At 38.3% G+C, this 22126-nt stretch overlaps 1 protein-coding gene across 4 annotated transcripts in view; it reads left to right on the forward strand.

Moving 5' to 3' along the window:
* Arhgap32 (Rho GTPase activating protein 32) overlaps window positions 1-22126 on the forward strand; it is a 225773-nt gene that overhangs the window by 161936 nt on the left and 41711 nt on the right. For all 4 annotated transcript variants that reach the window (XM_027411761.1, XM_027411762.1, XM_027411763.1 and 1 more), the window contains one exon: window positions 6850-6931. In XM_027411761.1, coding sequence (XP_027267562.1) covers window positions 6850-6931 — 82 coding nt within the window. The remainder of the gene's footprint in view (window positions 1-6849; window positions 6932-22126) is intronic.

A 22126-nucleotide genomic window follows, 5' to 3' on the forward strand; every position in this document is an offset into this window, starting at 1 on the left:
ACTTAACCCACCCACTCAATTTAAACATGTTACTCTTCCTACTTTTGTATCTTCCTTAAATGATAAAGGAAAGTAATTATAGTTTTAAGGAAATTGTAATTTATTTTGTCTTATTTGGCATTTCCTTGAATCAATTCAGAAAAGAAACAGAATCTCCTCAGGTGTTTGCCATATAAGAGACATCTCTGCCACACACTCTGTATTGTGATTGATGCCATTCTATTGTCCTTACATTTCCTGTCACTCACTTCCTGTATTTACTCTCTATCCAATCTAGATCCCAGGCTCAGCATTATATTGATGATGAGAAAAATATTTTCCTCCCAGCCCTCACAAATGTGTAGTTTGGACCAGACTCTTAAAACAAAAGGCAGATTAACAAGAGAGAACACTAGTGCATGCCGCATGAAGCAGCCTTAGGGAACAGGACCTGCAAACAGTGGCCTGGAGTCTCCTTTCCCTTCAGCAGAAGAACAGTTGATTGTGGAGAAATGACCTGCAAGGGAAAGCAGTCCTAGCTTTCCAAAGGTGGAGAACTAGAGAGGCAAATGTAGGAGAAATGAACTAGAGGAGTCCTTTTGGCTCCAAGAGCCTGTTGATGCCATTGCAGGGTTGTATGGAGGATGAATGAGGTTGAACATCCTCTAGAGTGAAGAACTCAGTCCTTTTCCTAATGTAATGAATTTCTGTCCTGCCTCAGGCCAGGCCTTCTTAAACTTTCCCCTTGTAACCATTCCCCCTGGAGAACCAGTGAACCAGAGAACAACCTTGGGTATATAGGTATAAAAAATAGAAATACAAATCAAATACTTAATAAAAAATCATAAAGAAATCTACTTTAAAACAATTCTTTTGTATACATATAGTCTTATTACTTATTGATGGCATGCTTGTTTAGGTTTACATACAAATTAAACTTTGACTACATATTTTATAATTTGGGATGTAGAACATCATCAATATTTTTTATATTTGAATATAGTATTGATTTTGTAATCATAAATGCTAAGATTAACACTTTGAATAAATACCTACTATAACATATTAAAAGTACATTTAGGGACATTTCAGAAATGGCTGGAAGTTCTGTCCTAATTTTTAAGCAAAATTTATTTCATGATTTTTATTAAACAAGACTCAAACAGCAGTTTTATTGTTCTTATTTGCTTTTGAGACAGGATCTCTCTTCATAGCCCTGGGTGTTCTGGAACTCACTATATAGACCAGGCTGTCCTCTAACTTAAATAGATCTATCTGCCTACCTCTGTGTTCTGGGATTAAAAGTGTGTGCCACCACACTGTGAATCAGCAGTTTTTACAATAAAGCATTCTAATCAAGTGTGGTCCAACGATGCACTAATTTAATAGTTACTAAAGAATTATGGCAGGAAAATATTGGAAGCCTTTGTTTTAAACCATTATAGTTTATGGTTTAAACTGCTATAAGAGCAGAAAATTTTTCATAGGCAGTAAAGACACTGTAACTCTTAACATTCAGTAGTCTCACATCTGAGCCAAGGTAATTGCAGGCAGTGTTGTTCATGGTCACTGCACGGTGTGGTGGTATGTGCAGTGTAGGTGTGCACGTTGTGGGCTCAGAGAGCAAATTGAAGCTACACAAGACAGCCCAAGGAAGCACTGCCAGAGACTGCTTGGGTACATTAGTGATTGATTTTCATTTACTTTTTTGGTCATTTCATATACAGAGACATTTTAAGACTGCCGAATTTTTATGAACTTCCCCCTCCCCACTTATGCTGAACTTTAGGCAATCAGGGAAGACAGAGTTCCGCTGTATTTTAGTTGTCTTCAGTTCAATGTTCTTTGTATTCTGAGGAGGTAGATTCTAGTTTTCTTTAGCAGTCATGTATCACAAGTATGTTCCTAAACGCTGCATCTGTGACATCACTTGTGGTCAATGACTTAATGCAGCAACTTGTATATGATTCTTCTTATTCCTCCTGTCTCAGTTCTCATCAGTATCAGATTGCTGTCTTCTTGACACTTCACTTGACTGACTTGGCACAGCACTTTGCAAGTTCTGACTTTATTTTCCTGTTGCCTTGACCAGGGTGTACTCTACATTTGACCTTTACATTTTGGGGAGAATTACCTCCTCGTTCTTGTTACTCTGTACTTTATTCCCTGAGTTCTAAATAGCATGTTTCTATTAACTCCCAGATTGACATCTCAATCTCTGGCCTTATTTCTGAGTCTCAAATCAGTCTGTCTATCTATAAAGTTTCTTTTCTTTTTGTCTAATGAAAATTAGGGAGTGGGCATTTCAGAAGACAGTGCAGTGTGCTTTTGTGGGGAATGATGAGTAGGGAGAGGAGAGACTCAAGTGGAAATGCATAAGGAACCCATGCAAGAATGGCTCACCAGCAGTAAGTGTAACCAGACACAAGATGAAGGAATTGAGAACTCACACTCTAGCTTTTAGATCCTTTGTTGTAATAGCTTTTGCCTGTTTTGTTTTGTTTTGTTTTGCTTTGCTTTGCTTTGCTTTGTCTCTTCCTCTTTATTTTTGAAAAGTACTTTTTTCTACTTCTAGCAACTCAGGTAACAGAGAGCTGGATCTAGTTTCAAAATCTGAAACTAAATGACACCATCACCTGTCATTTGCATGTATGAAATGATGTTGGAAAGGGCCTGGAGGTCAGACTGGGGTCAGAGATCAGACTGGGTTAGTCTAAAGCAGAGTAGAGTCTCTGAGAATGGTTGTGGAACGGGGAATATAATTTGCATTAGTTTACTTTGGGCTGTTGCTGGATTTGGTATTGGTACAATATTAATATGGAAGGAAACTAAGGGTTTAAATGTTCAAATGGTCAACACGGTGCCCATACTAGACAGGAAAAAAAAAATTGAAAGAGACTTAGTTACCCAAGGGGGGGAATATAGACATGAAAGGGTTAGAATCCCTCGAATTTCAGCATCAGTTGTGGAATATAAACTTCAGAGATTTAGGGGGAAGGAAGTTTTAGTCAGCAAATGAAATATTGGAGTTTTAGCTTTCTGAGGCCAAATAATTCCCATAGAAGAATCTGTGGTACTACTGAGCAGCAACGGATCTTTGCTAAACTTAAAGGCTTTGCTCTTGATAACCCCAGAGTTTCTCTAGCCACAAATTAAACTTAAAAAGTTCATGAAAGTGCTATTGCATGTTGCTGTCATGTTGAAATTCCTTTTTAGCTTTTGGTTGGCTGTTTCAAAGAGACAGTATTTAGGAGAAGGCCTCCTTGTTAAACAAGGATTCTTTTCTCTTCCTACTTGTACCAAAGCTCCAGGCTATTTCTGTCTTGTTGCTTTTCTACCTAACATTTTCTTTCATTTGCATCAAAATATTTTTAGTATGCTCATCGTTGAAGCTACACTGGACTCTCTAATTCACTTACATGTTCTCAAGATAAGCCACAGCCCAGCCTACCACAGCTCTTCCTGTCTTAATAAGAGTCCAAGGCTGAGCTAATACTTGCAAACCTGCTGAAATAGTGGTACACAGGTGCAGGACTCAGTAGATAGCTACAGATTAGGGGTGAGCTGGAGTCACTTGTAAAACTCTCTGAGTTAGTATAGTTATTAAATTAAACCATTACCAAAAATTGAAGTATGTAAGTTTATAATAAATGAATTGTATTAAAATACAATGTTTTTAATTGTTCTATTTTATTTTATTATTTCTGCTTTTGAGGTTCCATTCTTCTCATTGGTTTGTATAATGTAAATATTACATCACCAAGGGCTATTCTGCATCACTTTTCTATCTTGTGCCCCATAAGCACTTTAAAACCAACTGTGGTAGGGGTACTTATGCCACAAACACTAGCAAATGCCATAAAATCAAAAGCCATTTTCTTCGTTGGGGCCTGTAAATAAATGCCAGCACAATTTCAGGTTTAATAATCCTCTCTGACTTCTCACTTTATCACAGGGAAGCTACTGAAGTTAATGTTCCTCACCCCTCTCTGTGAGCCCTCCTTACTCTGTCCCAGCCTTTCCTCAGATCAGTCTTTCGCCTCTTTCAATGTCATCCTTTGTCGCCTCTTTGCCATCTTCTCCCAAAGCTGAATGTCATTTGACTCTGGATGATTGATAGGCCTGATTCTCTTCCCAACACTGATGCAAAAAGAATAAGATGAGAAACAAGATGTCATAGTAAGTAGGTCCCTATTGCCAGAGCTCTAGACACTTTCACTACTTAACACTTGGAGTGGTTTAGATTTGTTAATATGTGCTGGAGTAGTTAAGTGTCTGTCTGATGAATATCAGTGTTCATTAACTATTTCAGGGCTAGGTGTACCAGTGAATAGTACTTTGAACAAAATACAGTTTCATTTGTTTATGATGGATCATTTATAGTAGGAACATAGAACCTGTTTGCCTTCTAAAAGATATAAAATGGTCTGTTTTAAATAAAAGATCCTTCCACCATTAGGAATGCCTTTGGCTTAAAGGAAGAGAAAACAAGAGAAAAGGTAGATGATGTCTGAGTTGAGCTTAATGATAGTAGGCAAAGGCCCCTGAGATTCTCTAAGCCTTTCATTGTGGTCAGGTGATGGCTGAGATGCCTGTAAGCACAAGAAGAGACAGGAGAGAGCATGGCATTGCATTCACATATGTCTTAGTTTCGCTTGAATGCCAAATCTAGAAACTAAATATTTTGTTTGCCTAATATTACAGTACGTAAGAAAGCACTAAGAACAGTGATTAGAATTAGTCAATCTGTTGTGGATCTAGCAGGATTTGAGCAGAATTTTCCCATAAACTAAATAGTGAGACAAACCTAAAAGATAAAAATAGTATACATGGTAACATAGTTCCCTAAGAAACTCATCAATCTTTGAGCAGTATTTGTAGGGAAGTGATGGGAAACTCATTGTTTGCTGGGTTTCAGATAACATCTGAGTTTTTCAAGTCAGGGTTTCTCTGTGTAACAGCCCTGGCTGTTCTCCGGAACTCTCTGTAGACTGAAAGCTGGCCTCAAACTCTAGATCTACCTTCCTCTGTCTCTCCCGATTGCTGGGATTAAAAGTGTGCACCACCGTGCCAGGCAAGGCTAGGAATTTTTTACTTAAACTCTTAAAGTGTGAGTGATGAGATACTCAGGGCCCAGAACCCAGGAAAGTGGGTGATTTACTTTTCCACTTTGATCTTTATGGCAAATTTCAGATGTTTGTAAATTGAACTGAATTAAGGTATTATGGGAGGAATAACATTTGAGAGTAACATAGCTTATGTACACACAGAGAAGACATGGTATAATGTCTTATTCATCTGGTGGAGGAACTATATCCCTGAAGTCTTCAGTATTCAGCATACTGGGATAATAACATAGCATTTGACAAGTGATTACTACACGCATTCTAGTTAAACTAATCTGTTTAATCCCCATATATACCCTTATGAGATAAGTATTATTATTATTGTGTTTGGAGAGAGTAACTGAATTACAGAGAGGCCAAGTTGCTTATCTAACCTAGCAAGTAGCAAATTCAGGATTGGCCCAGTGTTCTTGCTTTTGAGGCTGCTCTGTTAGCCAGTGTACTATGTATCCTCTTGTAGAATACATAAATTTAAAAAATGAGAATTTTTCAGATTGATTCTTATTCAGTCCAATCAATCTTGGATTTTACTTGTTTCAAGAAACAGAAAGATGGATAGAATATATGTTAAAAGAATTTTACTACTAAAACATACTTAATGCATTGTTTTTTCAAGACATGGCTTTAATAATCCCCAATTCAAAATTTTTAGACAAAACTCATACTCTGTTAACAACTCAATTTACCATATGATTGTGTCTTTATAATTTTAAGAAGTATCATAGAATATTGATCCAGAAATTGAAATAAGAATGTAGCAAATGCATCTATGAAAATAACCCCGCACAGATGGGAACTATACAGCTCAGAACATTGTGAGTCATATTCTTGGAACCAAAACAGTCCCATTCTTCCCCAGTCTGTCAACAAAGGGAGATTCAGCGAGATGTAGTTTTCATGTTTCATCTTAAACATCTGCTACATGGTGTCCTATTTATGTCCCTATCTCAGGAAACATCTATAAATATTGGTAAAGATTTTCTTTATATGTTTTCTCTAGGGTGTTTATCCCTGTAGTCATTCTCTAGGTCACACCATACCTCTGAGTGCCTGGAACTCAGTATTTTCCAGATACACCTTGTTGGGATTTCACTTAAGGTCCTGCAGGAGCTCTGATGTAAGGGCAGTATGTGTGCTCTGCAAAACCACAGTCTGCTGCACTGGGTGGAAGGGCCTTTTTCTTCCTGCTTCCCCTTACAACACTGATGATTCCTTGGCAGCCATGGCTGTTGTAATTTTAAATGAGTCATTATTTCAGAAACTTAGTTTTACTATGTTGATTTTAAATAAAACCTGCAGGAGAGTGAGAAGATACTCAATTTGAATTATGGCTTGATGTTAGTCTGTTTAAAAAATCAACACAAACACTGATTGTAGAGATATCAATACAACTAGGTTAAGGTTTCAGCAAAGTAAATTGCTAGCTAGTTATAATTTTACCTATTTGATGCTTGGCTTGTAGTCTAATTAGCTATTTTGGTTGGTATAAAAGAGTTTTAGGAAATTTGAAACTCTAACAAAGCAGACTTAGGTATTTGGACAGAAAACCACACATAGTTTCGTATATTCATAGCAACAGATTGTTTTATTATTTGTTTGTGTAATTGTCATCTGTTGTTCAGAGACTTGGAATATTAGAATATTTGGGAGGGGCTATGGAGTACATTACTGGAACCGAGTTGGCAGTGTTCACACACTGGTCTATTTGCTGGTTTGGAATCCTCTCTTTGTTGCTTTTCTTTAGGTGGGACTCTTCCCTGGTCATTGTGTCGAGTTAATTAACCAGAAAGTTCCCCAGTCAGTGACCAACTCAGTGCCAAAACCAGGTGAGTGCACCTTCTCCATCGTGTGATTGTGGGCAGCTGGTTGCAGATAACACAGTGTATTTCAAGAAAGTGTGCTTCCTTTGCTGTTCTTTGTGTTTATTGATAACAATCCATGTTTTTTAATATGGTTTTTATTTTTAAATGCCTTTTTTTGTAGAGCATGTCACAGAGAATTGTGTGCTTTCCAATATTTAGGCAATTTTAATTGTGTAAGTTTTGTCATTATTTGTTCTTACAATTACATGGGTAGAAGGCTAGATACTGATGGATAAGGTGAGTACAAGTTAGAGAAGTAACACTGGAAGCCACCCATGGTAGCTTTTGTGTATAATTCCGGTATGTGGAAGGTAGAGGCAGGAGAATAAGGAATTCAAAACCAGTCTCAACTATATTGTGAATTCGAGTTCAAGCCTAGCCATTATAAGACCCATTTTCAAACAACAACACCCCCCCCCTACACACACACAGAGAGAAAAGTGGATGAAAGAGAGATAGACTGCCTGACCTACCTACTCTAGGTGGTATGATTAGTTGAAAATTAAAATTGCAAACAACATGTATTTTGTCCATAGGTATGGGTATAACAAACTGTTTTGAACAGCATTCCTAGTTATTTATGTAGTCTACTTTAAAATTTATTCAAGTGGTTTCACCTGGGCAGGATTCTGCTGAATTCTTAGGTGGAGATGCTTGATTTGATAGGCATTTTATTTTTTCAAGAAATGGTCTTGCTTTGTGGAGCAGCTTGGCTTCAGACCTACAATCTTCTTGCCTCTGCCTACTGAGGATTAGAGGTGTAAACTACATGCTTTGGCATAAATTTTAAAAAAGAAAAATAAGAACAATGAATTTTGGAGAGAAGTAGTGAAATTTACTTTTCCTAGGTATCTTATGTTTCTTCTGCTCTTTTCCTCCATCCTAATGAAAGAAGAAGAAATTTCTGGGCCCTCAGATTCATTTGAGCCATTTTTCCTGAAGTAACCTGGGGGTTTAGAACCCATATGTGAGAAGCAGGAAAAGAAAGGCTCTTCCATTAAGTGTTCTCTGATGTTTGCTCTTAGTACACACCAGGCAGTGTTTGTGTTGAGCATGCGAGGACAGCTAAAGGGGACATCCTTTCACAGTGTATCTCTTCACAGGTTTGGAGTCATTGTTTCAGTTTCTCTCATTGTTTACTTATTTTAGGGAGACTAAATTTATTTCTCACTAAAGAAAATTGTTCGGAACAGTGTTGTCTGCAAATTTACTTGAGCCAGGGTTATTTTGTCATTTTCAAGCAATTTTCTCCTGCTTGGGGTGTTTGATTGATAATTGTTTATTAGTAACAATTATAGGTTTATTTTACAATATGTCATTGGTCATGTAAAAGACATTTTTTCCTGGTTTTTCAAGACAGGGTTTCTCTGTGTAACCACCCTGGCTGTCCTGGAACTTACTTTGTAGACCAGGCTGTCCTGGAACTCACAGAGATCCACCTGCCTCCCTCCCAAGTGCTGGAATTAAAGGTGTACGCCACCACTGCCTGGCCTGTAAAAGGCATTTTAAATACATTTGTGTACCATTATTATATATAATCCAGGGCTGGCACAATAGCCCAACAGGTAAAGACTCAGCAACCTGACTTTTTCCCTAGAACTCATATAAAAATGGAAGAAGCAGAACCAACTCCAAGAAGTTGTTCTGAGACTGCCTTACTCATGCTATGACACACATGCCTAGACACACGTACACTCATATACACAAACAAAGCTTCTATAAAATAAAATAAATAATTCAAGGTCTTCAGTGTCCTCATAGTTGTAAAGCTGATATGGAACATTTTTATTACCCCAAAGAAACCCCTGTCACTTAGCAGGCATTGGAAAGTGTTCTGTCTTACCCTGTGACCCAGTTTATTCTTTGTCTCTATGGATTTTCTATTCTGGAAATTTCATATTTTGTCGGTGGCTTCTTGCATAATGTTTTCAACACTTTCCATGTTACAATGTAGCCACAATGTAATGATATTTGCCTGTTCATGTGGACTTGTTTGTATTTCTGACTGCTCAAAGCAATCCCATGAAAGTTTTTTGGGTACATAAGGGTTTTTTTTAATTAACATAAAAATGAATGGGATTCATAATAACACATATCCACTACTATACTTTGCTCATATTTGCCCACAACTACCCTTACATGTTCCTACTCTCCCTTCTCACTGGTTCCCCCCTCCTCCAAATAGATGTTTTGTTTTCCTGATACCTAGATTTTGCACCTGAGAGAGACCAGACAATATTTTGTCCTTTTAGATTTCACGTGACAAAATGCATGAATTCAGTTTTCTGCTTCCTCATTACCTTCTCTTGTTCCTCCCTATCTTTAGGCACTTTACTTCCCAACTCATAGTTACTTTCCTACTCCATGTCACAGTATATGCATTTAAATCTGGATTTGACTTGTGAGAGGAGGTATGATAGTTCTCTTTCTGAGCCTGGTTTCTCTTGCTTTACACAGTGACTCCACTTTCAACCATTTTCCTCTAAATGTATGTGATAGCTAATCTTAGTTGTCAATTTGACACATCAGGGATCAGTCTTCTTTATGGCTGATATGTGTATGTATCACATTAAAAAAATATTCATCTGTTGATGGACTCTGGTCCATATTCTGTCTGTGTGAATACTGTTGATGGACATCTAGTCTGGTCCATATTTTGGCTGTGAGAGTACTATATACTATGTACTATACAGGAAACATGAATGTGCATGTGTTTGTGGTTTGCTGATGTAACTTCCTTTGGGTATATGTCCAAGAGTGGTGTGTTAGTTACTTTTCTCGCTGTGATACAATGCCTGACAAAGCAACTTAAGAAGGAGGACCTTGTGTTGACACAGAATTTGAAGGAACACAGTAAGGAAAGCCTGGCAATGGGAATATGAGACAGTTGGTCACATTATGTCCCAAGTGTCTTAGGGTTACTATTACTATTGCTATGATGAAACACCATGACTAAAGCAACTTGGGAAGGAAAGGGTGGATTTGGCTTTACTTCTGCATCATTGTTCATCATTGAAGGAAGTCAGGACAGGAGCTCAAGCATGACTGGAACCTGGAGGCAGGAGCTGATGCAGAGGCCATGGAGGGATGCTAGTTACTGGCTTGCTCCTTGTGACTTGCTCAGTCTGCTTTCTTATAGAACTCAGGACCACCACCACTCCAGGAATGGTACCACCCACAATGGGCTGAGCCCTCTCCCATCGGTCACTAATTAAGAAAAGGACCTACTTGTTTACATCTTCTGAAGACATTTATTTAACTGAGGTTTCCTTCTCTTAGGTGACTTTAGCTTTTGTGTCAAGGTGACATAAAACTAGCCAGAACAGTCAGGAAGTAGGTGAATGCTGCTGGCTCCAGCCTCTCTTCCCCTTTTTATTCATTATGAGAATCTAGTCCATGAGACAGTACCATCACATTCAGAGTAAGTTTTCTCCCTGTTTAGTCTCTCTAGTAACAACCTCATAAATATGCTCAGAGCTGTAGTTACATATTCCAATCACCTAGGTGATTCATATGCTTGTGTTTGTATTCTTTTAAGAACTGTCTGTTCAATTAACTTGCCCATTTATTGACTGAATGATTTGTGGGGAAATCTTTATAAAGTCTAAATATTAACCTCTTCTGAGGTGTACAATTGACCAAGATTTTAACCTATTCTGTAAGACATCTCTTCACTCTACTAATTACATTCTTTGCTATGCAGAGGCTTTTTAGTTTCATGCACCTGCAGTTTGCCAGTTCTCTCAATTATTTTCTGAGCTATTAGAGGATTTTTCAGAAAGTCCTTTCATGTGACTATATCTTGAAGCAGTTTCAGAATTTGAAATCTTACACTAAGTTTCTGAACATGTATCAAATTTTGATAAATTTTGAACTGATTTTTGTGCAGTAGGGATCCGGTTTCATTCTACTGTGGCTATCTACTTTCCCCCAAATGATTTCTTGAATCCTATGCATGCTTCTGGCACCTTTGAAAACAATTAAATGGCTGAAGTTACATGGCTTATTTTCTAGACATTCCATTCTATTTTGTTAACTTGAGGTGGGTACACAGAGATAGACAGAGACAGAGGGGAGCAGGGGCAGAGAGAAGGAGGGAGAGAGACACAGCATGCCATATTGTTTGGGTGCTGTAGTAAGTATCATTTCAGATTAGGTTTTGTGATACTATTAACATTGCTTTTCCTGGGGCTGGAGAGATGGCTCAGTGGTTAAGAGCACTGACTGTTCTTCCAGAGGTCGTGAGTTTAGTTCTCGGCAACCGCATGGTGGCTCACAACCACCTTGAATGAGGTCTTGTGCCCTCTGCTGGCTTGCAGGCAAAAGACTGTATACATAATAAATAAAGTCTTTAAAACAAAAACAAAAACAGCCGGGCAGTGGTGGTGCATGCCTTTAATCCCAGCACTCGGGAGGCAGAGGCAGGCGGATCTCTGTGAGTTCGAGACCAGCCTGGTCTACAAGAGCTAGTTCCAGGACAGCCTCCAAAGCCACAGGGAACCCTGTCTTGAAAAACCAAAAAAACAAAAACAAAAACAAAAACATTGCTTTTTCTGCTTTGGATCACTTAATATTCAGGGATCTTATGCTCAGATATAAATTTTAGGATTTTTTTTTCATTGAAGAATATTGTTGGGATGTTACGTTGACTCTGTAGATAACTTTTGGTAATGTAGTCATTTTCACTAGGTTAAGTCTTCCAATCAACAATCATGGGAAGTTTTTCTGCCTTCTAGTGGTTTTGTTTGTTTTTTCAATTTCTTTCGTTTGTTGCTTAAAGTTTTCCTGATGCAGGTCATTCACCTCTTTGCTTAGGTTTATTCTTAGGTAGTTAATTTTTTAAGATATGGTAAATTCTTTTTCCCCTTGATTTCTTTCTCATCATGTTTGTTGTTGGTGCATAGTAAAGCTATGATTTTTGTGTGTTGAATATATATCTTTCTACCATGATAAAAGTACTTATTAGATCTAAGAGTCTTCTGAGGGATTCTTTAGGGTCTCCTAAGTTGTCTGCAAATAAAGAAAAACTAACCTTTTCCCCCTTTTTGTATATTTTATGTCCCTTTGGTTCATTTCTCATGTTCTTCTGTTCTAGTTAAGATTTGAGGCACTATACTGAATTAAGAGTAGGTTGGTACCCTTATCTGGTTCCTGGTTGTAGAGGCCGTACTGTGAGTTCCCCTCTTACTGTAATATTGGCTATAGGTTTGTCATACATAGTCTTTATTATATTGAGGTATGTTCCTTATAGCACCTTTACTTTTTTCAAGAATTTTCATTATTTCTTGAACTTTATCAAAGGTACTTTTTTTTTTATCTAATGAGATTTTCTAGATTTCTGTCCTTAAATCTATTTTATATCATTCCTTTTTGTTTGTTAAACCATCTGTGCTAGGTAGGTTTTTTTGTTTGTTTGTTTGTTTGTTTGTTTTGTCAACATGACACAAGCTAGAGTCATCCTGGAAGAAGGAACCTCAATTGAGAAAATTGCTTCTCTATTACATTGGCCTGTGGGCAATTGATTAATATTGATGATATTGATGTGGGAACACCCAGCTCACTGTGGGCAGGTGGCCCTTGGTTATCTAAAAAAGGAAGCCTGGTGAGCTGTGGACAGTGTGTGATGATTTGGAAGAAGATGCCCCCCAAAGGAAGTGTCACTATTAGAAGTTGTGGCCTTTTTAGAGTAGGTGTGACCTTGCTGGAGGAAGTATGTCACTGTAGAGGTGAGCTTTGACGTCTCACATATGCTCAAGCTATGCCCAGTGAGGCAGTTCACTTCTTGTTGCCTACAAGATACAGAACTCTGAGCTCCTTTCCAGCATCATGTCTGTCTGCACATCACCATGTCCTATCATGATGATAATGAGCTAAACCTCTAAAACTATAAGCCCTCCCCCATTAAATTTTTTCCTTTAAAGAGTTCCTGTGATCATGGTGTTTCTTCACAGCAGTAAAAACCCTAACTAAGAGAGCAAGCCAGTAAGCACCATTCCTTTATTACCTCTGCTTCAGTTCCTGCCTTGCATCCCTGCCCTGACTTTTCCTCAGTGATGAATCCTGTCTTGGGAGTTGTAGTTAAAATAAATCCTCTCCAGGTTGTTGTTGGTCATGGTGTTTTATCACAGAAATAGAAAGCAAGTTAGAATACCACTCTTACATCACGAATCAAAACTAACATGGTCATGATGTTTGCTCTTAATGTGCCCTGTATTTGTTTAAGTGGCTTAATGAGAGTTTTTGTGTCTATATTCATTATGGAAATTGATCTATGATTTTTCTCTGTTGTGTTTTTATCTAGTTTTAATATCAGGATTACACTCAGATACACAAAAGGGTTTGGCAGTGTTCCTTCTCTTTGTATTTATGGAACAACTTGAGAAGGACTAATGTTAACTCTTCTTTGGAGGTCTGGGAGTAGTAATGAATCTTATCAGTCCTGAGATCTTTTTTTTTTTTTCAACTCATTTACACTTGCTAAGACTGGTCTCATGGCTTAAAATGTGGTCTGTTAGAGACTGTTACCTGACCTCTGAGAAGAATGTATATTCTGTAATTTTTGAATGGAATATTCTCTGTTATGTCCATTTGATGTATGGTTCAGTTTAACTCCAAAGTGTACTTGTTGACTTTCAGTCTGGTTGCTCTACTTTTTGATAAGAGTTGGGTACTGAATTCTCCCATTATATTGTCTTAGAGTCTATCTACCTTATCATGTCTATCAGTATTTGTTAATTAATTTTTGTACACATATTAACAGCTGTTATCTTTGTGTTTCCCTCTGCTAATATCTAGTGGCCTCTTAATATCTTTTGCTACTTTTGGGTTGTAATCCACTTCACGTATCAGATTGCCTCTGTTGCCTTGATCTCTGTTGTGCTTAGCTTGATACACATGTTTGCATTCTTTCATTTGGAGTCTGTGGTATCTTTGCCATTGAGTTCCTTGGAAACATTTCATAGTTGGATCTTTTTTTAAAAAAAGTCCCATACCTAGCCATTGTCTCTCAGAGAGAGTTAAGACCATTTATGGTTAGAGTTATTGATGAATCCTGCAGTTTTTGTTTTCTTTTTCTGTTTGGTTGGATTGTCATTTCTTTTTAATTATTTACTGCAGTGTTAGCTTGTTGGTCATGAATAGCTTTAGTTTATGCTTCTCTTGAAATGTCTTATTTCCTAGCCAGTTTAAAAACATATGTTTGTTACATACATCAATGTTTAGTGACTACTTACTCTGGAGGATCAATTCCTAGTACTACTCAGAGAGGAGGAAAGGGCAATTGTAACAGCAGCAGTAGGACATCAAACAAGATAAGGAGTACATTGAAACTCAGTTGGCAGGTGTGGTGGCAAGATTTAGCAGCTCAAGGTTCTTGGTACCAAGACTGGGGATAAAAGGAAAGAACTGACTCCCAAGCGTTGTTCTCTGATACCCATGCTCCAGGCTGCACTTATTCATACACACGTGTATACACACATACAAGTAACTATAAATATGTACATACAAAGAGGCTGGGGAGATGATTTAGTTGGTAAAGTTCTGGCTTTGTAAACACAAGATCCTCAAGTGAGAGATTACACACATACTTATAATCCCAAATTAGGAGGCACAGACAGGACAATCCTTGGGTTTCCCCAGCCTGTCACTTTAGGTGAATCCATGAGGCTCAGGTTCAGGGGAGACCTTGTCTCAAGAAATAGGCGTAGAGTGATTGAGGAAGGAACTCTATATTGTCCTCTGGCTCTAATACAGAAAATGCCCACAGTAATGTAGAGTGTGCTGTGAAAATAGGAAAAAAAAAAAGTGGTTGTGCAGTAAAGAAAATACGTGTAAACAGAATCGAGTAAATGTAAAAGGGTATAAAAATTACAAAACATTTGAAAAATAATATAAAGGCAAAATGTTACTAAAAGTATAGAAACAAACAAAATGCATGAGACCAAAAATGAGGGATAAAAGATAAACATTTTTAAAAAGATGCATTATTGGACCAGTGGCTTGGGCTTCAAGGAAGAAATTGATATTGGAAGGGTTTACTTTTCCTATACTGTATGCTGGTCCTGCACCTTTTACAAATGTCAAATGTTACTTGATAATAGCTTCCCTTCCTGTAGCAGGGTCCAAATGTAGTTTTACAATTGACAGGTCAGAAATTCACACTTCTTCAGCCCAGATTCCTCAGTTTGCACATGCAAGGGTAGATAATACAGTAAGGGGCCATCTCCAGAATGTGTTGTGAGTGGAATAAGCAAATATTGTTCATGACCTGTGCTTGTACTTAACATGTGTAAAGCATCAAGTCCCCGGTTGAAGCAGTGTTGGTGTAGATGTCACTTAGTCTACTAGATTGTCTTATGGGTAGGCCTGCCAGCCTATCACCAGGGCTGCCCAGCTTTCCTTTGGGTATAGTTTCTGGTTCACCCCCATAACACAGAGGACCACATGGTTGGAGCCATGTGCTGCTTGCTTCTTTTTTATGAGTTTCCTTTCTTTATTTCTACACCTTTGAGCTGTCCTAGTTCTCCCTACGTGGTTGCATGGTTGCCAAAGTTTTCCCAAATTTTTCTCCTTTTGGAATATTAAAAAAAAAAAGAGTCTAAAAATACTGTAATTTCTTCAGCATTATTTTATCTGTCTTCCTGTATCGTAAGCTAAAATTTTACTAGTCATTACATCCCAACTTTGGTAGCTTTAATCAGAAGCATCCTGTTGAAGGGACCAGCTCCCCATTTCAGCAGCCATAACAGCCAAACACATGCTTGTCTGACCTTGTCTTAGTCACTAAGGTCAGATGCCTGCCCCTTTCGCCAGCCATAACAGCTGAACATGTGCTTGTCTGACCTTGCCGTGGTCTCTAGGAGGTCAGATGCCTGCCTCATGTCAAGGAACCAATCAGAAGTTAGCTGGTGACGCTATGCTTTACGGCTCTGGGTGTGCTTTATGGACAAGTGCATAGCAATGACTCGCAGAGCATAGCAACCACCCTGGGAGGGCCTATGGGCCATAACAACCAGTTGGCCAATCAACACAGGGCAAGCCCTCCAAGCCTAGAGGAACACCAATCCTGAGCCTATGCATATCCCTAGACACTCTCCTTATGCTATCCTATAAGATCTCTATGCAGCTGGTTCAAGTTGTCTTTTCTAGCCTTCCGCCATGGTGGATGGATGAAAGGCCTGAGCTAACATGGGGTTAGCTCATTAAACAGCAATAAAGCCTTATGCAGTTTGCCTCAAGCTTTCGACTCTGCCTGGTGGTTGGGGTGGCCCAGGTCCTGGGCTGAGATCCTGGAGGCCTGAGCTTTCCGGGGGTCTTACACTATAACATGAGTTTTTAAAATTTAGTTTAACTTTGGAATTACAATTATTTGCATTAATCACATATTTTATCATGTTTTTCAAGGGAAAGTAATGTTCTTATAAAATAATAGTAATATTTTTGAAGCCTTTACCATTGAGAAAGTTAATCACTTATAGAAAGGTTTGTATTTCAGAATTGCAAGTCATTGTTAATTTTAAATCATTAGTAGAAAAACAAGTATACCTTCAACAGCTAATGGTTTATCTTTTGAAAACAACTCAGAGTTGGCTTAAGGAAATATGCATTCCTAATACAGATTGAAAGGGATGATGCAAATTCAATCAGCCTTGGGCTTGTTTCACACTTTAAAACTGTCTTTGCCTACAGTATAAACAACTTGAATGTTCTATTTATTTTTAACATTGCCATCTGTCACTGTTAGATGCCAAATCGGAAAGATGCAGCTATAGTTTGAGCTTGAAAACTTAAAGCTCCTTATACTATTATACAACAAGGGCAATAGGAAATTTTTCCTTTTAAAGCTGGGCTTGTGTGGCAATATCTTACTTGAACAAATAAAGCCCGTCTGAAGGTCAGAGAATGGAGCTTGCCATAGTGGCTTTATTTGTACAAGTAAGATATCACCACAGGGTTTTGTTTTTTTTTTTTTTCTTAATGTGTTCAATAATTTGTGAAGATAAAAAGGAAACCGAGTTTTTGTGTCCTGACCAAGGCAACAAATATCCATGGTGCTTAAGGGGGGGAAAGTAAAAGTTTGAGACAACAAAAAGGAAAGAATAGCAGTGAATCATAGGATATAGTTTGATAGAAGAAGCTGCAGTTAGTTGTTCTATGTGGGGAGGAAATACATCTTCTTTGGGTTTGTGTTGCTTGGTGTTCATGGAGGAACTGATGATATCTTTTACTAGTTTGGAATTGTCCTCAGCTGTTGTCTCCTCTCTTTTCCTACCCACATTCCTTTCATTCCGTGATACTGTCTTACTGATCTTATTCTCTATTCTGTTGCCTGTATTCTCTCATTTCTTTATAATTTCTATTGATTTGTCTTCAACTTCAGTGATTCTGTCTTCTGCTCTATATAGTGTTCTCTTAAGCTTATGTAATAAATTCTTAAATTTTCATGTCATAGTTTCATTACTAGAATCAACATCCAATCTTTAAAGATATTTTCCTTGATGACATTCTACATCTGTCATATTATCTAACCTTATCTGTGAGAGGGAGGGAAAAGAAAAAGGAGTAGGAGGAAGGGGAAAGGAAGAGGAGTCAGGAGAACCAGTGAGAAAAGCTGGTGAAAAAGAGTAAAATTTGCTTTTTTGTGTGTTCCTTCAGGTTATCTTTTAATGACTCCAACTTCCAATGTTAAAAAAAAAAAAATCACTGGACCAAACCAAGCATCGTTATCTTCAATTCCATATATATTATATTATATATATATATATATATATATATATATATATATGCTTCAAAGCATAGTACTCAAACATTACGAACCATCCAGCACATAGTATGACATAATCCTCTAAGGAACATAAACATTAGTATGTAAGAATGTGAAATTAATGCCAGGTGGTGGTGGCACATGCCTTTAACCCCAGCACTCAGGAGGCAGAGGCAGGTAGATCTCTGTGAGTTGGAGACCAGCCTGGTCTACAAGAGCTAGTTCCAGGACAGCCTCTAAAGCCAGAGAAACCCTGTCTCAAAAGACAAAAACAAACAGACAAAACAACAACAAAAAAGAATGTGAAATTAGCCAGGTGGTAGTCACTCATGTCCTTAATCCCAGCACTCAGGAGGCAGAGGCAGGAGGATCTCTTAAGTTAGAGGACATGCTGGTCTACAGATTGAGTTCCAGGACAGCCAGTGCTGTTACACAGAGGACAAACAAATGAAAAGGATGTGAAATTAAAGTGTACTTTTGAAGTATGAACATCTAAATACAAAAGACTAGCGACTTAGATAAACCTCTCTGACCATTATTAAAATAGTTGGACAGAAATTTTTAAAAAGCCAGTACTGTGGCCATTTAGCGAATTTAGCAGAGTAGTAGCATTGGGTTCTCTCCTACAGCCTATGACCCATGTAGCCACATTCCTGATAAGTTATCATTATGCCCATAGATCCCAGCATCTGTCAGCCTTCATCCGAGAAGCTTCTCCTTGGAGTAGGTGACAATTAACACAGAAACCCAACTGACCAATGTGCAGAGAACAAAAGACTGTAGAGTGTTCAGCCCCAGATCAGACATTTCATTTCTCATGCTAAGGCTCAAGGATCTGTGAGAATTGGGGGCAGAAAGATTCTAAGAGCCAGAGGTGGTGGTGACTTCAAGAAGCAGTGATTTCCTGGCACAACAGGACAGGTGAGGACATGAAATGCAGTGTTTATGACAGCATGCATAAGACCTGTGGAAGCTTCAGCCAGACAAAATCCCATCATAGAGGGCGAAAAGGTAGACATGTAGTCCCTCCACTAGCTGGGAAGATACTAACATTTTATTGCATGTACTTAATGTGAGTGTGTGTGTACACACATGTGTGTCCATGTCATGATACATGTGTGGAGGTCAGAGGACAGCTTGCATGAGTTAGTTCTCTCTTTCCATTACGTGAGTCCCAGGGGTGGAGCAGATCTCCAGGGCTACCAGCAAGTGCAGTTACCTGCTGAATCATCTCTCAGGCCCTAATTATAGTATTTATAGCACGATGGTGGGAGAAGGAGCCTCTGTCGATGGTCACATAAATAGGCTTGCATGGTGTATTTTTGTTCTCTACTTGGTAATAGCCAGTTTTGTTTTCCTCTGGTAGCAGATACAGAAATAACTGAGCTTTCACTTTGGGGAAGAATTTTATAGTTAAGACATGTAACTGATGAGATATTTCTATTAATTCAAGAAGTAATTTAATATGACACCTTATCAGTCTGAATTAGTAGAATAATTTTGAAATTAGAAAAAAAAAACAACCTAAAATTCTTCATAGATTTTTGTTTGTTTCTTTGTGTTTTGAGTGGTGGAGTCCAGGACCTTGGCTGCATGCTGGACAAGGGCTGTGTCCCAGAGCAGCATTCCCAGCCTGCAGTGTTGAATTTATTTGTTTTTAATTATTAGTTCTTTGAGAGTTACATAAACACATTTTTATTATACCACCCCTCTCCCTCCTACAGTGTTCTTTTAAGGCAAGACTTCCTTGTAATGTTCTTCTAAGAAAGTGGTCTAATATCTCTTTCTTGTTTTATTTTTTTGAGGGGAGCAGGGTTTCGAGACAGGGTGTCTCTGTAGAGGCTGTCCTGAAACTAGCTCTTGTAGATCAGGCTGATCTCGAACTCACAGAGATCCATCTGCCTCTGCCTCCCGAGTGCTGGGATTAAAGGTGTGTGCCACAACCACCTGGCTCTTTTTTTATTTGTGAAGTTGCTAATTCCAATTCTTTCCTTTTATTTCTTCTTACTTGCTCCCTGCCTCCCTCCCTCTCTCTCTCTCCTTCCCGCCCTTCTTTCTTCCCTCTTTCCATCCCTCCCTTTGTTCTTTGATTTTTTTTTCCAGCTCCTTTATTGCCATGTTCGTTCAGTGTCATTTTAATTGAAATGACTACTCTTTTCCTTATCCTGTTTGGAATGTTGTCTTAAATATTCTTCCTGCTGCACGTAAACATACATGAGGCTGGTACTTTTATGCTCAGAGTCAAAAGCAGTGGCTGCTCTTCGAGAAGACTCAAGTTTGATTCCTAGCTCCCTCATGTTGTCTCACAGTCATTCAGGGGCATCCGGTTCCTTCTCCTGGCCTTTGTGGGCATCAGGCATTCAAATGCTACACAGGCATACATTCAGGCTAAACACTCATAACGGGAATAACATTAAAATGAAAATAAATTAAAAAGTGAAGAGAGTCAGGTGATAAAATCAGTACCTTTGATGGAAGAGTCAGGGGAGTGTTAGAATATATTGTAAAGATTATGTCAAGATATTTTCTTATGCTTGATGAGGAAAAGAGCCCTAGAAAATTTATGATGGCTTTTCCCTTCCCTTTTCTTCCATTTTATGTAATTTTGCATCCCTTTCCCCTGATTCATACTTGAAAATATTTTTTGACTTCTAATTATGATCAAGAGCTGTTTCCACTAGAGACATCAAAAATCTTTACTATTCCCTCATATCTCTCTAAACCTTTGTTAGAAATCATTTCAAGTATTAGTTTCATTCACTCATCAGAATTATTTATTATCTTGTGTGGTGCTAGAAACTTAACCCTGGTCCTCATTCATGCTAGGCCATTGGGAAATAATAACACCTCAGCCCCTGGCCTGTAATTAATTGGGTGTATAATACATGTTGTAGCTGAAATAGAATACAACAGGTGGAATTTTAATCTTGGGGGAATTGAGAGGGAGCAATGAGAGGGGGTAGTGGTGAATAAATCTATATGGTATAAAATGGTATATTATATGGAACTATATGGTATATATATATATAGGTAAGTGCTGTGGAGAAAAATACAGCTGAGAGAAGGGTTCAGAGGCTGAGCATCTGGGATATAATTCACATGGGGTTGAGATTTCTGGAGAGTAGTGTGTTCAGGGAAAGGACTGTTGGAGTATCACTTATGAGCAAAGCCTTGAAGGGAGTATTAAGACACAATGCTGTGTCAATTCTAACCTGTGAAGGTGCTACCAAGAAGGCCAGGGGAGCTAAAGAGAGAATGGAGAGTTTAGGTCAAGGGAGAGGATGCCATCACACCTCTCGGTGCTACTATGGAGTTTTCATTGTTACTTGGGAAGGTAATGAAAGTTATAATCGGAACAGTTGCTTGATCTGAGGTACTTTGCTAAAAGGACAAATTTAGTGGCTGACTTAGGGGTAAAAGGAAAGAGACTCTCAGTGACTGTTGAGGTAACCCGAAATGATGGTAACTTCGACCAGTATGTGGAACATGAGAGTGTTAAGAAGTATTTTGGTTATGGATATATTTGGCCATAAGTTCAAAGAATTTACAGACATACAGTGAAGGCTTTGAATTATTCCAGTAACTTTTATACTAGAAAGTTAAGAATATGGCCAGTTGCCTCCCCAATGAATTTTCTTGTGCCTCCTACACATACCAAGGCACATCCTATTCCATTTGTCACAGATAGATAGCTCTAAACATTTTGTTAAATGTGAAAGAAAAGAATGACAAATGACTTCCCCTTTGCCATAAGTGATCAATAGTTGACACAGTACAGTCCATTTTTCAGTTAAAGGAAGATACTTTTCAAATTTTCATTTTAAAATAATGTCTTAGAAGAAGTTGCAAAAATAGCACAGAGAGGTCCCTTGTACTTGTCACTCCTCCTCCGAGTTGTTGCATAACTAGCTATGTATGGTACATTATCAAAAGCAGGAAATTGACAGTATCCCAATACAGTTAAACATAGCGTGGACTTTAAACACAGGTCTGCCAGATTTTGCATACACTTTCTTGTCTATTTCTGAGAACAGTCTTTGGTTTTAACATGAGAGTTGCTGTTATTAATTGTGCAGTTCTCTCACATCTACATAAACTTTTGTGGAATTTATTTATTGGTACCTGTTAATGTTTTAGGTGATACAAGGGCATTGTGGATTGTACTTGGTACTAGCAAAGTGGCTTTTCTACATTATATAAGTTCTTCTTTCCCCACCTTTATTCTTTGCGTTTGTGTGTAGGGTGTGTATGTGTCTAGACATTTGTGCGGGTGTATGCACATCCTTGCATGCATGTGGAGTCCAGAGGTTGATGTTGGTCTCTTTCTCAATCACTCTCCACCTTGTTTTTTGAGACAGTTTCTCACTGAGCTTGGAGCTAACCAGTTCAGCAAGATT

This window comes from Cricetulus griseus, chromosome 4, assembly GCF_003668045.3.
Source record: "Cricetulus griseus strain 17A/GY chromosome 4, alternate assembly CriGri-PICRH-1.0, whole genome shotgun sequence".
Classification (NCBI taxonomy): Eukaryota; Metazoa; Chordata; class Mammalia; order Rodentia; family Cricetidae; genus Cricetulus; species Cricetulus griseus.